This window comes from Neofelis nebulosa, chromosome 14 (genome assembly GCF_028018385.1).
Source record: "Neofelis nebulosa isolate mNeoNeb1 chromosome 14, mNeoNeb1.pri, whole genome shotgun sequence".
Taxonomy (NCBI): domain Eukaryota; kingdom Metazoa; phylum Chordata; class Mammalia; order Carnivora; family Felidae; genus Neofelis; species Neofelis nebulosa.
In genome coordinates this window covers 17878081-17892097 of record NC_080795.1, presented here as the reverse complement: position 1 = coordinate 17892097, position 14017 = coordinate 17878081, and the positions used below count along the sequence as shown (strand labels likewise).

General features: G+C 38.4%; 1 protein-coding gene and 1 long non-coding RNA gene across 3 annotated transcripts in view; one reads left to right on the top strand and one right to left on the bottom strand.

Annotated features, from left to right (window-relative positions):
* LOC131495008 (uncharacterized) overlaps positions 1-1827 on the bottom strand; it is a 51637-nt gene extending 49810 nt beyond the window's left edge. The window contains exons 1-2 of the long non-coding RNA XR_009253715.1: positions 1670-1827; positions 209-357 (exon numbers count right to left, since the gene is read on the bottom strand). This is a non-coding gene — a long non-coding RNA (uncharacterized LOC131495008). The remainder of the gene's footprint in view (positions 1-208; positions 358-1669) is intronic.
* Positions 1-8355, top strand: part of CPA6 (carboxypeptidase A6) — a 541179-nt gene extending 532824 nt beyond the window's left edge. For both annotated transcript variants that reach the window (XM_058699770.1, XM_058699769.1), the window contains 3 exons: positions 504-706; positions 4728-4812; positions 7721-8355. In XM_058699770.1, the coding sequence (XP_058555753.1) occupies positions 504-706; positions 4728-4812; positions 7721-7908 (476 nt within the window). In that variant the 3' untranslated portion in view covers positions 7909-8355. The remainder of the gene's footprint in view (positions 1-503; positions 707-4727; positions 4813-7720) is intronic.
* The last annotated feature ends 5662 nt before the right edge of the window (positions 8356-14017 follow it).

Sequence of the window (14017 nt, the reverse complement as noted above, 5' to 3'; positions counted from 1 at the left end):
TTAATAAGGAATTCAGACTGAATGTAGTTTCTGTTAGAGCAGGGGTTTTCTTTTCCTGTATTGTTTTTTATTGAATACCAGGCACCTAGAACAGTATAAATATTGGTTGAATGCTAAACAGGTAAATCCTGCAGACTAATTACAAGTATGTCGAGTGTTACAGAGGGAAAGTGCAGGGTGTCATGGGGTATAACAACAGGAGCCTTACCTGCTCTGGAGGATCATAAAGAATTAGGTCTCTCACTGACAAAGTCATCCCTTTAGAGTAGTTTATGCAGGCTCAGTTAAAAAATCAGTACTTATTTCCTGTTCAGGCCATTAAAGCTTGAACCACCCTGGATTTTTCAAAACTGATGCCTATAAATGAGAAATTAGATGAATTGCTTAATAGTACCATATGTTGATAGAAATGAAAGAAAAAAAATCAGTTTAACGATGCTCATTTGTGTCTCTTGCTTCTTGTCTCTCCGCTCCCTCACCCCATTTTCTTTTCTGTCTTACAGATGAAGGAGCTTCTATGCACCCTTGCGATGATACCTACTGTGGACCTTTCCCAGAATCTGAGCCGGAAGTGAAAGCTGTAGCCACCTTCCTCCGAAAACACAGGAAGCACATTAGGGCTTACCTCTCCTTTCATGCATATGCTCAGATGTTGCTATATCCCTATTCTTACAAATATGCAACAATCCCCAATTTCAGCTGTGTGGTAAGTATTTGACCATGTATATGTGTGTGTCAGGCTTTCTTCTTTTCTAACACTAACATGGTTCTAAGCAGTAATGACATAGAGCAAACACATATTGTGTTTATGCTAATAAGCATTCTTTACGTATTGACTCATTTTTCATAATTATATGAGGTAGGTAACTATTATTATCCCCATTTTACAGATGAGGAAACTGAAACCTATGGAAATTAAGCAATTAGACTAACAACATACAGCTACTAAGAGCCATAGCCAGGATTCAGCCCCAAATCTAGCTCCAACATTGTCGCTTTTAACTGCTATGCTGTGCTGCTTCTCAAATGCAATCATTTCAAACCGATTTACATTCTTACCACAGGTTATATGGAAAGTGTCAGGATGGATTTGATTAGTATTACAGCTTCAGTCACATGTTCAGGGCTATAATTAATTTTATTGAGCAAATAATTGTTCATAAATTATGGTCTGACTCTCATTAATTAAAAGCAAGTTTTAATTTGTAAGCGCTCTTTGCTTAATGGTACTAAGTCTCTGGGCATCTATTTGACAAGTTAGCACTCAGAATGAACAGCCCTTCAAGCATTAGATTACTTGTCAGTGATTAAGCAGAGTTCCTTTCTCTCCGCATCTCAGAAACCCAACAAGCTATCCACTGTAGGGCAAAATTCTTTGTAAAGTGAGTCTCGTTCAGAGCCAATAGCATCTAAAGGTCTATAAAATTCAAAACTAGGTCAAACTAATATATAGTGTGAGGAGTGAGGAAGAAGGAAGAGGTAAAGGGGAGAGGGCTTTGGGGTTGCTGTTGATGTTCTATTCTTTGACCTGGATACTGGTTATATGAGTGTGTGCAATTTGTGATCATTCATTGAGCTATAAACTTAAAATTGTTATATTATTCTGTATGGATGTTAAACTTGAATTAAAAGCTTTGATAAAAGAGAAGCACCCCCTTTCTTCCTATACCTTGAACTCTAAATCCTTCACCAGTTGGTTGGAGTTGCAGGAATCCCAGACCTAGATGTCCAGGACCTGGAAGGAATGGGGAACATGAGGAAGAAGGCCTGAGGGAAGGCTTGTATTCTGTCCAAAAAAGGAATTTTGTTCTTGGCATTCCAAGCAAGAATTCTGAGCAAATTCTCTTTCTTGAGGAATTTTGTAAAGGTGGTAGTTCTATTTAAGAATGCTATTCTTCAGCTACTCTGTGTCAACAGACTTGTTGTCGTCGTTGTTGTTGTTGTTGTTGTTGTTGTTGTTGTTAACTTGACAGCTTAACCACCCTGTATCACACAAAGCTTCTCTAGGCAAATATTCACCCCTTTCTGAATTGGGCACAATGTCTATTTATGGTCTCACAACAGATAATGTGGAGTATGCCATATATTAAATCTATTACATGAGAATATTCTCCATATTTTGAATTTAGCTTGCTATCAGAAGTTAAGCCTATTCTAATTTTCTCTTAGGTTGGAGGTTGTGGTATAAAGAGTAGATCAGTGATTCACAACCAAGAATGAATTTGCCTCCCACGGGACATTGAACAAGGTTGAAGACATTTTGATTGTCACAACAAGGCTGGAGGATGCTATTGGCATCTAGAGGATAGAAGCCAAGGATACTGCTAAATGTATAGGACAGCCTCCACAGCACAGTTATTTAGTCCAGACTGTCAATAGTGGCACTGTTGGGAAATCCTGTTACCAGGTTACCTATAAGCTAAGTCATTACAGCCAAGATTAAAATTCTCAGAAACTAGGTAGTCTCTGAATGTTAACCAGAAACCATTAAATTCTAATAAATTGTTCAAAAACATTTCCATCAATGTGGTAGAGTCTGTGTTTCTGCTAACATTTTTAGGTCATTCATTAAGCTGCTTTAAATATGGAAATAATTGGGGACACCTGAGTGGCTCAGTTGGTTAAGCATCCGACTTTTGATTTCAGCTCAGGTCATAATCTCAGAGTCATAAATTCAAGCCCCGCTGAGCATGGAGCTTGCTTGAGAGTCTCTCTCTGCCCTTCCCCCACTCACTCACACATTCTCTCTCAGAAAGAAAAGAAGAGGAAAAAAATGAATAAAAAACATAATCCTTATTTAGCTGAGGTTCAATAAGTGAGACCTGGAGGCGCCTGGGTGACTCCATCAGTTAAGCCTCCAACTTGGGCTCAGGTCATGATCTCGCGGTTCATGAGCTCGAGCCCCACGTTGGTCTCTGTGCTAACAGCTCAGAGCCTGGAGCCTGCTTCAGATTCTTGTGTGTGTGTCTCTCTCTCTCTGCCCCTCCCCTGCTCACGTTCTGTCTCTCTCTTTCTCTCAAAAATAAATAAAAACATTAAAAAAATGTTTTTAATAAGTGAGGCCTGGGACAAGTGGAAAGAGGAAACAATAAAGAAAGGAGGAATTGCTTAAACTCTTTCAAATAGGTGTCTAGCTACACAACCCTGGAAAATAATTCTTGGAAAATGTTATGAAGTTTTCATTTTTTGTGGAATGATCCTATCTAAACCTCTCACCAACATGCACCTGCACCTGAGTGGCAGAAGTGCAGGGAGCTCAAAAGGCTAAAGCTATGCCTATGGTTTTTTTGCAAAGAGGCCAAGAGGTTGTGTTTTTTTTTTTTTCTTAGTAGATTTCGGGGTGGGAATTTAGTCCTCCGGAATAATGAGGAACAAAACTCTCCCCACCAGCAGAATGCAATAATCTTCTAAATGTAGAAATATCTGCCCTTGCCATGGAATATTGCTAAAACCATTGGAGAAGATGTTAAAATCTTAGAACATTCTCCATAAAGGTTTTTGGTATTAGGGTGTTTACATTCCTTTTCTGTTGGCTCCTGAGAGGAGAAATTCATCATCAGTGAGATCAATAATAAATTGTCTGCCAGGTTCTGGAGCCTGGCCCCTTAATACCCACAACGAGTGGCATTTGCTGCAGAGGCTGCTTTATTCATCCCTGAGGTGAATGAGGACAGCAAGCTGCAGCCAAGGCCAACACACGGCACCACGTTGCCCAGAGTACTTCAACTAATGTATTAAATTATTCATAGGCAAATTGAAATGGGAGAGTTGTATACTGGTTTCAACATACTTCTTTTCCTCTTGCTGGTCATACAATACTTCTCTGACTCCTTATTGAAACTAATGCTGCTATACCATTTGAAAATGTTTTGAAGTGTAGTCCGTATCCTTTCAGTTCATGTTAGAATATTCACATTTTAGTAGTTTTGTTGTGTTGATTATTCTTCCAATTTTTGGCATTGATTGGAAGAGTTCCACCTCAGAATTTCTACATCTTAGCAGTACCTGAGCTCCGTCAGAGGCGTATGTAACCTTAGAAGTCATGGAGCATTCTGAAATTGTATTCCCATTCCCCTGGGGATAAATGAATAGCATATGAGAAGTCACTCTTCCTGAACTAAGGGTTTCTTAATTGATGCAAATGTGCTTTAAATACCTTGTACATAGCCACTGAAGTATGTACTTAAGGATCAATAAGATTATCTTGATACTCTTGCAGAGCTATGCTTATTCAACATTCATGCAAGAAATATTGATTAAGCATCTGTTATACATAGGCACATTGCTAAACACTGCATATATAGCCTTGAGGAAGACTGACATTCTTCCCTATCAAGTATTTTGTAATTTATAAAAACAAGTGCCTCTGAATAAAAATGAAGAGGACAGAACACTAAATCAGCATCAGAAGATATGGGTACTTAACCGCTCCTTGCCATGTAATCCCAGCCTTGCTGAGCCTTTCTTTTCTTGTCTGTCAAGTGGAAATATTACTGATCACTGGTCTGGTGTGAGCATCAGTCAAAGCAAATAATGTGTTCCAAAACACATTGTAAACAGCAGCACATGTCAAAGAATAATATTATTATTAAACATAGCTATTACCTAATGTGCCCAACCTTGCTCTCCAAATTGATGACTGATAATGCTCAGACAACATGCCAGTGTTTCCAAAGGTTTCAGTGCAGTGATGGAAAGTGATAGAAGTTTTCCATTTTCCCTCACAGGAATCTGCAGCTTATAAAGCTGTGAATGCACTTCGGTCGGTATATGGGGTACAATATAGATATGGACCTGCCTCCAGCACATTGTGTAAGTTTCCTGGGTATTTTGTTTTAGAATAATCTCTTGAACCAAGATCCTGTATGATGACTTCCCTTTAAAAAAACAGAAAGTGTGTTCCCCTTTAAAGAGAAATTTTTGACAACCAAATTAGCCAAGGAAGATGGAGGGAGTTTATATCTAATTAGTTTTACACTGCATGACAGAAATCATTGTACCAATTTAAATAAATTCTAAGCAGAGAATATTCTAAGCATGTAGTAATGGCTACAAAGCTGAATTGAGATCTTATGACAGTAGAAAGTGCCCAAGTGGGCTCCTTAAGCAATTGTAACTACTATAAGGGTGGAAATGGGCCTTGAGAAGGTAATGAAGTAATAGCTCTAAAAGAGCTTCCCTTTTATTCCTTTCCTCCACCATTCTTGTTAGGAAATTCTGGTTTTTACATAACACCTAAAGCTGAATTTCCCCTTAAAAAGTAATTAAAATATTTCTTACTTTATATGAAATAAAGAACAACTGGGTATATGGGAAGAACTTGAAGAATCAGAAGACATGGATTCTAGTCCTAATTCTGCTGCTAACTGTGATACAATCTTGGCCAAGATACTAATCCTAGGCCTCAGTTTCCACCACTTTTAAGTGAGGAATTGGACAAGGTCATTTCTCATGGTCTTTTAAACTCTAAAATTCATTAATTATATGACTTGGAAAATTTAGCATGAAATCATATACATCTTAATGTCTACATATACGGGCGCGCGCGCGCGCACACACACACACACACACACACACACAGGTTGTATGTGTATGTATAGAGAGTGGCACCCAATCTCACTTTCAGTGAAGTACGAAATTTCTCCTTGATTTCTTTAACCTACCCATTGTTATATTCCTAACCACTCACTTTCTTGAGCCTTCAGAAGAAAAGCTTGGCTTGTCAATTAACATTGCTTATCATGTAAGTTTATCCTAATAATGAGAATGTCTTATGTATTAGAATTTTTTGCAAAGTCTATGAACATTGGTCTCATGCGGACCTCTTTAGAACTGTTTTTCAGTACGGCCATGCTGAAGGAGGAAAGATAGCATTTTTTTTAAAAGTCATATTCCTAATTATCACCAACATAATATACATTAGTTTTTAATATTAATTTTTAAAAATCTTACACTTCACCTTTTAAGCTTGGTATGAAGTTACAGTCATGGTATTATATTTACCAAGAACAATCTGTTACCATAGAAATGAGGCTGTCACATCACCATGACGTAACTCTTGGCACATATTGACTCTGACTTTGGCTTCTATGACTACTATTTGCAGTTCCAGTGTACTCTAATCCAGAGAGACAATGAAGCCACCGCCTACTTTTGTCCTTAACCAAAGCAAGAGGAGCCTGAGAAACAGCAAAGTCATTTAATTGTCTTAACTTAATAATCTATCTCTAACTTGTCCTGACAGAAGCAGCATAAAAAGTGGTATTATTTGAGCAGATGAACATGCTCTGAAAAATTTTTTAATAGTAATAGTGTTAGGTCAGTCTGGATCATATTGATTTCAAGAAAAAATTATATAAAGATTCTTCTATTAAAAATTTATTAATTATTAAGAGCCTGTTATGCTAAAAAATGACATACTAGGCACTTTGGGGTGTCAAGATGCAAAATAATAGGGGCTTATGTCCCTTAGCACATTATTTCATTTAATTTCCACAACACCACCATGCAGCAGGTATTATAATCTCATTTTCTAAAGAGGAGATTATGGTTCAGACAAGTCACAGTAGGTGGTGGGACACATACAGCCTGAGCCCTTAGTCTGCCTCTAATGCCTGCACTTTCACCTCTGTGCCAACAAGCTCACAAGCATGTGAGGTCACAAGAGCCAGAGAGAGGAGAGAGTTGCCAGTGGATTATCAGCTATGCTAAATGTTGTTGAGAGGTTGAAAGTGGCATCTGAGAGGGGGGAAAAAAAAACACCACCAACAACAACAACAAGAAAGGAGATTAGGCCTGCTGTCATTGGTGACCTTCAAGAACTAAGGTTTCATAGACAAGTAGAGGCAAGAACCAGATTGAAAGTGGCTGAGGATACAGAGGCAACATATATAGAGTCTCTTTGCATTCTAAAGCAAAAGGACCAAGACAAGGAGGATGGTATATAGCATAAGAAGGAAGTGCTAAAGGAAATCAGTGCTTGAATATTGTGGTCAATGCAGATGCAAGAGAGGGTGGTTTAATTAATGAAACGAGGTCCCAGAGAAGACCAGAGACCAGAGAAGACCATGATGAATAGAATCAAAAGATGACACCTGTAAAAAACAAGCATCCTCTCCTCCTCTGAGCTGGAAGGAAGAAAGCCAGAGGGCTGTGGTGTCAGTAGAGGGGGTGGTGGGCTGATTACCTTGTGTGGACCTGGGGACAATGGTAAAGGGAAGGGCAGGACCATAAGAGCGTGAGAAAACTTCATTAAGTGAAGGTCTAGAAAAAGGAGCCTGGAGCAGCTGGCTCCAGGGAGCCAGGAACAGGCTGTCAGTGACTAGAGTGATTTTACAGCAAAGACTTTCTCCAGCTTCCTCTCAAGGAGTGAAAGCAAAGAAACTGAGCCAGGGATTAGTTTGTAGAGGGGGAGAGGTGGGGGCTGAAGTGTGGGTGAAGATAAATGTTATTGGAATTGAGGCTGAGAAATCTTGAGATCATCACACTAGAAAAGCATTACTACTTACACTAGATCCTCAAAGATGATGGCAGGTAGGATTTTTAGTTCCATGAGCCCACTGCCAAGGAAGCACTGTTAAATCATTCTTGTTGAAACAGTATTTAATTGTGAGGATTTAGGATAGCTTAGTAAGCAAGTACTACATACAAGCTTTGAAAGTTATGCAGACTCTTTAGTGAGGCTCTTCTTTTTTTTTTTTTTTTTTTTTTTTTTTTTTAGATGTGAGCTCTGGTAGCTCAATGGATTGGGCCTACAAAAATGGAATACCCTACACATTTGCTTTTGAACTTCGTGACACTGGACATTTTGGATTTTTACTCCCAGAGATGCTCATCAAACCGACCTGTACAGAGACCATGCTGGCTGTGAAGAACATCACAATACACCTACTAAAGGAATGTCCCTGAGACAGCCCAAGGGTCAGGGCAACCACCAGAAAGAGAGCTAATTCTGTGCAAGAGCCACCTGGCAGTGGGGGAAATTTTTTTTAAAGAGAAGAGCAATTTCTTAGAATGAACATATCTGTGCACTTTAAAAGGACCTACTCATGCAATTCACATTTCTGTGGCAATAAAAAATTGGTAAAAGAAAAAAAAATTGAACATACCCTAGTTTGCTGTAAGAGAAGCATCCATGTTACATACGTTTAGAGTTCTATTTGATTAAGGGGGAGAGGGGATATTTTCAAACTCTATTGTCTCAAGAAATGTACACATTAAGGATTTCACTGCAATAAATCTCCTTTTCTCAGTTAAGATCTAGGCTACTGATGTTGTGTAATCTCTTGGTTTTCATTTGAAATGGGAACTTTTCAAATGAACTATATTTCTTAATAAATATACAACTTAACGAGACCTCAGGTGCTTCACATCTTCATCACTGGCATTAGTGCCTCATATACCTGTAAAAATACAGCAAGATAAAGCATTCATGTTCAGACTCTGAGAATACCATTTACAAAAAAAAAAAAAGAAGTAAACATTAATTGAGGTGCCAGACACAGTGTTAAGAACTTTATACTGATAATCTCATTTATTACTCAAATATATGAGGTAGATACTACTATCATCGTCATTTTTCAGATGAGTAAATTGAGACTTAGAAAGGTGATATATGGGGCACCTGGATGGCTCAGTCAGTTTAGGATCTGACTTTGGCTCAGGTCATGATCTCAAGGTTTGTGGGTTTGAGCTCCAGGTCGGGCTCTGTACTGACAGCTCGTATCCTGGGAGCCTTCTTCAGATTCTGTGACTCCCTCTCTCTCTTGCACTCTGTCTCTTTCTCTCAAAAATAAATAAACATAGGGGCGCCTGGGTGGCTCAGTCGGTTGAGCGCCGACTTTGGCTCAGGTCACGATCTCGCGGTCCGTGAGTTCAAGCCCCGCGTCGGGCTCTGTGCTGACAGCTCAGAGCCCGGAGCCTGTTTCGGATTCTGTGTCTCCCTCTCTCTGACCCTCCCCCATTCATGCTCTCTCTCTGTCTCAAAAATAAATAAACGTTAAAAAAAAATAAACATTAACAAAAAAAATTTTTTAAGTGATATTTCCATTTTCTTTTTTTTTTTTAATTTTTTTTAACGTTTATTTATTTTTGAGACAGAGAGAGACAGAGCATGAATGGGGGAGGGTCAGAGAGAGGGAGACACAGAATCTGAAACAGGCTCCGGGCTCTGAGCTGTCAGCACAGAGCCCGACGCGGGGCTCGAACTCACGGACCGCGAGATCGTGACCTGAGCCGAAGTCGGCGCTCAACCGACTGAGCCACCCAGGCGCCCAGATATTTCCATTTTCAAGAATGTGACAGGACAGGTGTCTGGACTGCTGGAAATAACTAAAACTTCTAGACAAAATATAATTTTTTAAAATGTTTATTTATTTTTAGAGATAGAGTGCAAGCAGGGGAGGAGCAGAGAGAGAGAGAGGGAGAGAGATAATCCCATGCAGGCTCCGCAGTGTCAGCACAGAACCCAACACAGGGCTCAATCTCATGACCATGAGATCATGACCTGATCCAAAATCAAGAATCAGTCACTTAACCGACTGAGCCACCCAGGTGCCCCAAAATATAATTTTTTAATCATCTTTAAGACATCAAACAAGAAAGTAAGAAAATCTCCAGTTAGGCATTGAGTGAAGGCAGGAACCTAGAAAGGTAAGTGGTACACTGTTATCCTGAGAGCATCTGTCAAAATACGTGAGGGCAGACTTTGATTTTCACAGCATTTTGGAGGATGGGAACAGAGAACAAAGCCCAAGGCTACTCCAAGGTGGGAAGTCTAATAACAGATTCTCCTCCTACCAGAATTCTAAGATTCCAAAGGGCTATACCTTCAGTTTAAGGGTAAATTATAAATAAACCCCCATACTGTCTTCAAGGGACAATTGACTATTTCAAAATTTGGCAAGAGTAGAGAGGGGAGAAACTACAGCTGAATCATAGGTCAGTTCTCTCCAATTTGTGGGCCAAATTCAGATTACTTAAATGGTCTGATACACCTCTAGCCAAGAATTTAATTCAGACTAATCCCAGATTGGTTATCCCCTCCAAGAATTAGGTAGAAGGAAACGCAAATCCTTTCAGGATGAAAAGATGAGCCTGAAAACTTCCAGAAAGAGTGGGGGGGGTGGTGGGGGGGGAAAGATGATCACAAAGGAAAGAGGACTAGAGTAACATGAAACTTTTCAACAGCACCACTGAAGTTTGAAGACAATGGAGAAATGCCTTAGTTTTCAGGGGCCATTCTGTCCTAAAAATCTACACCCAGCAAAATGATAATGAAAAGTGAGGGTAAAATACAAACATTTTCAAAGAATTGAGGTCCTAAATTATTAACCTTTCTCAGGAAAATCCCGAGGGATCTACTCTACCAAACTGAGGGATTAAACCAAGAAAAAGATATAGGATCTCAGAAATCAGGAATTCAGGAGAAAGACATGGGGAAAAAATCTCAAGATAACAGTGAAGACAAAAGTCTAATAGCTGCAAAACAGGCTTAAAGAACCACCAAAGTGGAATAGAAGGAGAACTAAAGTCTCAGATGAAATTCTCCAAGATAAACATGAAACAGAACACATGTTCAGAGGCAATTTTTACTTCTATCAGAAAATCTGGGGATGGATTAGTAATAAAAGCACAGAAACCAAGAAAATAATAACAAAATGCAGCTGTTAATTGTGGTGCAAACAATGGCTACAGAAGAGAAGAAATAATATACTATATGACTTAGCTATAAACAATATTCATATATTTAAAATAATTTTAGCCATAAATATCAATTTAACCAAAAACAGTGATATAAATATATTTGAAGGGGAGGAAGAAGTACTGTATGTGAAAGGAGGGGTTTAGGAGAGTTAAATCTTCATCTGCTGTAGCAGGAAGTCAATAGACAATATCTAAAACTGAAAGAAAAAAATCAAGAAATAACAGGTTGTGCATGTTACCTAGACATAAGAAAGTAAATTCTAGAAGAAACAATGTAAAAGATTAAGAATTATTGGGCTAAGGAGAGGGAGTTGGGAGTAAGGAAGGATGAAGTAGAGGACTACTGTTTTTAATATAAACCTTGTTATTATTTGACTGGCTTTGTTTTTTTTTAATTATGAAAAATATACAAAGTATATTCCTTTTAAAGGAAGAGTGTTTTTTTGTTTGTTTTGGAAGTTTTCTAACACTTTTTTTTTTATTCTTTAGTTAACATACAGTACAATGTTGGTTTCAGGAGTAGAATTCAACGATTCATCACTTACATGTAACACCCAGGGCTCATCCCAACAAATGCCCTTAATACCCATCACCCATTTAGCCCATCCCTCCCCCAATTTCCTCCATCAACCCTTAGTTTGTTCTCTATTGTTAAGAGCCTCTTACGGTTTGTTTTCCACCCTCCTCTTTTTCCCCCCTTTCCTGTATGTTCATCTGTTTCTTAAATTCCACATAGGAGAAAAGTCCTATGATATTTATCTTTCTATGACTTATTTCGCTTAGCATAATACATTCTAGTTCCATCCACATTGTTACAAATGGCAAGATTTCATTCTTTTTTATCCCCGAGTAATAAATATGTATATCCATTCGTCAGATGATGGACATTTGGATTCTTTCCATAATTTGGCTATTGTTGATAGCACTGCTATAAACATTGGGTGCATGTGCCCCTTCGAATCAGCATTTTTGTATCCTTTAGATAAATACCTAGTAGTGCAATTGCTGGGTTAAGGGTAACTCTATTTTTAATTTTTTGAGGAACCTCCATACTCTTTTCCACAGTGGCTGCATCTATATGCCTTCCCACCAGCAGTGCAAAAAGGGTTCCCCTTTCTCCACATCCTCGCCAACACCTGTTGTTTCTTGTGTTGTTAATTTAGCCATTCTGACAGGTGTGACATAGTACATCATCATGGTTTTGATTTGTATTTCCCTGATGATGAGTGATGTTGAGCATCTTTCATGTATCTATTAGCCATCTGGATGTCTTCTTTGGAAAAGTGTCTATTAATGTCTTTCCTGCTTTGTTGAAGATTAACTGACCATAAAGTTATAGGTCCATTTCTGGGTTTTCTATTCTGTTCCATTGATTTGTGTGTCTGTTTTTGTGCCAGGACCATACTGTCTTATGACTACAGCTTTGTAATATAGCTTGATATCAGGAACTGTGATGCCTCCAGTTCTGTTTTTCTTTTCCAGAATTGCTTTGGCTATTAGGGGTACTTTTGTGGTTTCATAAAAGTTTTAGGATTATTTGTTCTAGCTCTGTGAAAAGTGATATTTTGATAGGGATTGCATTAAATATGCAGGTTGCTTTAAGTAATATGGACATTTTAACAATGTTTGTTTTTCCAATTTATAAACATGGAATGTTTTTCCATTTCTTTGTGTCCTAGGAAAAGTGTTTCTTAAAGTGAACTCCCAACTATTTGCCACCCAGTCTTTTTGATGTTAATAAAATGTACATTGTTTCAATAAAAATTTAAAAACTAAATTTAAGGGAAATATTAAATGAGATCATATGTGAAATGCCTAGCACAGAACCTAGAATATAGTAGACAATCAGGAAATACTAATCTTTTCTATGCTTTACAAATCTAATATATCTTTTTATCTTGTAGTTCCAGTTATATGTTTGTAGGAATGGATCTCAGGCAGGTTTGAGGCTCAGTCCTGCTAAGAAATAGTATACCTGGGAATTTTAACTTCAGTTCATCCAGTCTGGTGGTAAATGCTCACACATGACCTGGGACTGGAGGGTTGTTTTTATACTAATTATTTCTACCCATAGAGCAGGCGAAAACCAAAATGTCCAGAATGACCAGAAGGGCCCGAAGCATCTGAAGACTCCCAACGATGGAAAGGTGCTACTTCTCAAAGCACCTGACAAAAAGGCATACATTTGCCTGCTGTCATCCACTGGCCATCATGAGTCCTTGACACCAGGAAACTCTCCCAATTGATTGCGAGCGTGCTGTGCTCCCCCCAGTCTGTTAGCTTTCTGTATCCAGACCATTTGCTGGTGTCTATCGATGCTTTCCCATCAAACATGATCTCCCCTGTAACAACCCAACAACAAACAACTCTTGAATATCCAGGAAGAAGAAAATAACTTATAGATAACCCCCCCAATCAATTTTGTATTATATTTTTAATTGCCATCTATTCCATGCCCTATGGCATAGATTAGCAAGTTAATATCAAGAATTTACATTTATATTATTATTTTAGTTTTCTCTGCCCTTCACATAGTGCAGGTGCTGAGTATTTCTTTTTCAAAGCCGAAAAGAGGTCAACAGAAAATATACAAGCTAAATAATCCACAGACCAGCTGGGTATATAGTTTCTCTATTATCCACTCATCAATTCAGAATGAAATTTTGCCTTCATGAACCTCATGTAAATTCTTTTCAGTGATTACTCTTGCATTTCGGTAGCACTGTATATATTTTACAGCTCAAATTCTATAAGTGGATATTTTAATATTTATAGGCTATTTTCATTTTTAATCTTTTAAAACTAAGTCACAAAATGTACTGTTGGATGATGTATGTTCAAGGCGCATTGCTAGGTGCTATGTGTGAGGAGGGGTGCTGAGAACAAAAAGTGTTTTATTTATATCAATACTTGCTTAGGAATGGAAAAGTTAACTTCAAACTAAAAACAGCACCTGCATTTTTGAAAATAGTTTAGCAAGACACTTCCCCATCCCCACTACTATTAAAAGCAATTTTACAGATTCTGGTTATGTTAAGTTGTAACTCTCAGATCGTTTTAGTGAGTATATCAGTTTTGTAGGACTGCCTTAGCAAGTTTCCACAAATTGGGTGGCTTAAAACAATAAAAATTTGTCATCTCAGTTCTAGAGGCTAGAAGTCCAAAATCAAGGAAGGTCAGGGCACTGCCTCCTCTAAAACCTATAGGGAATCCTTCCTTGCCTCTTCTTAGTTGCTGGTTGGTTGCCAGCAATCTTTGGTGTTTCTTGCTGCTACATAATTTCAAACTTAGCCTTCCTCTCACATGGCCTCCC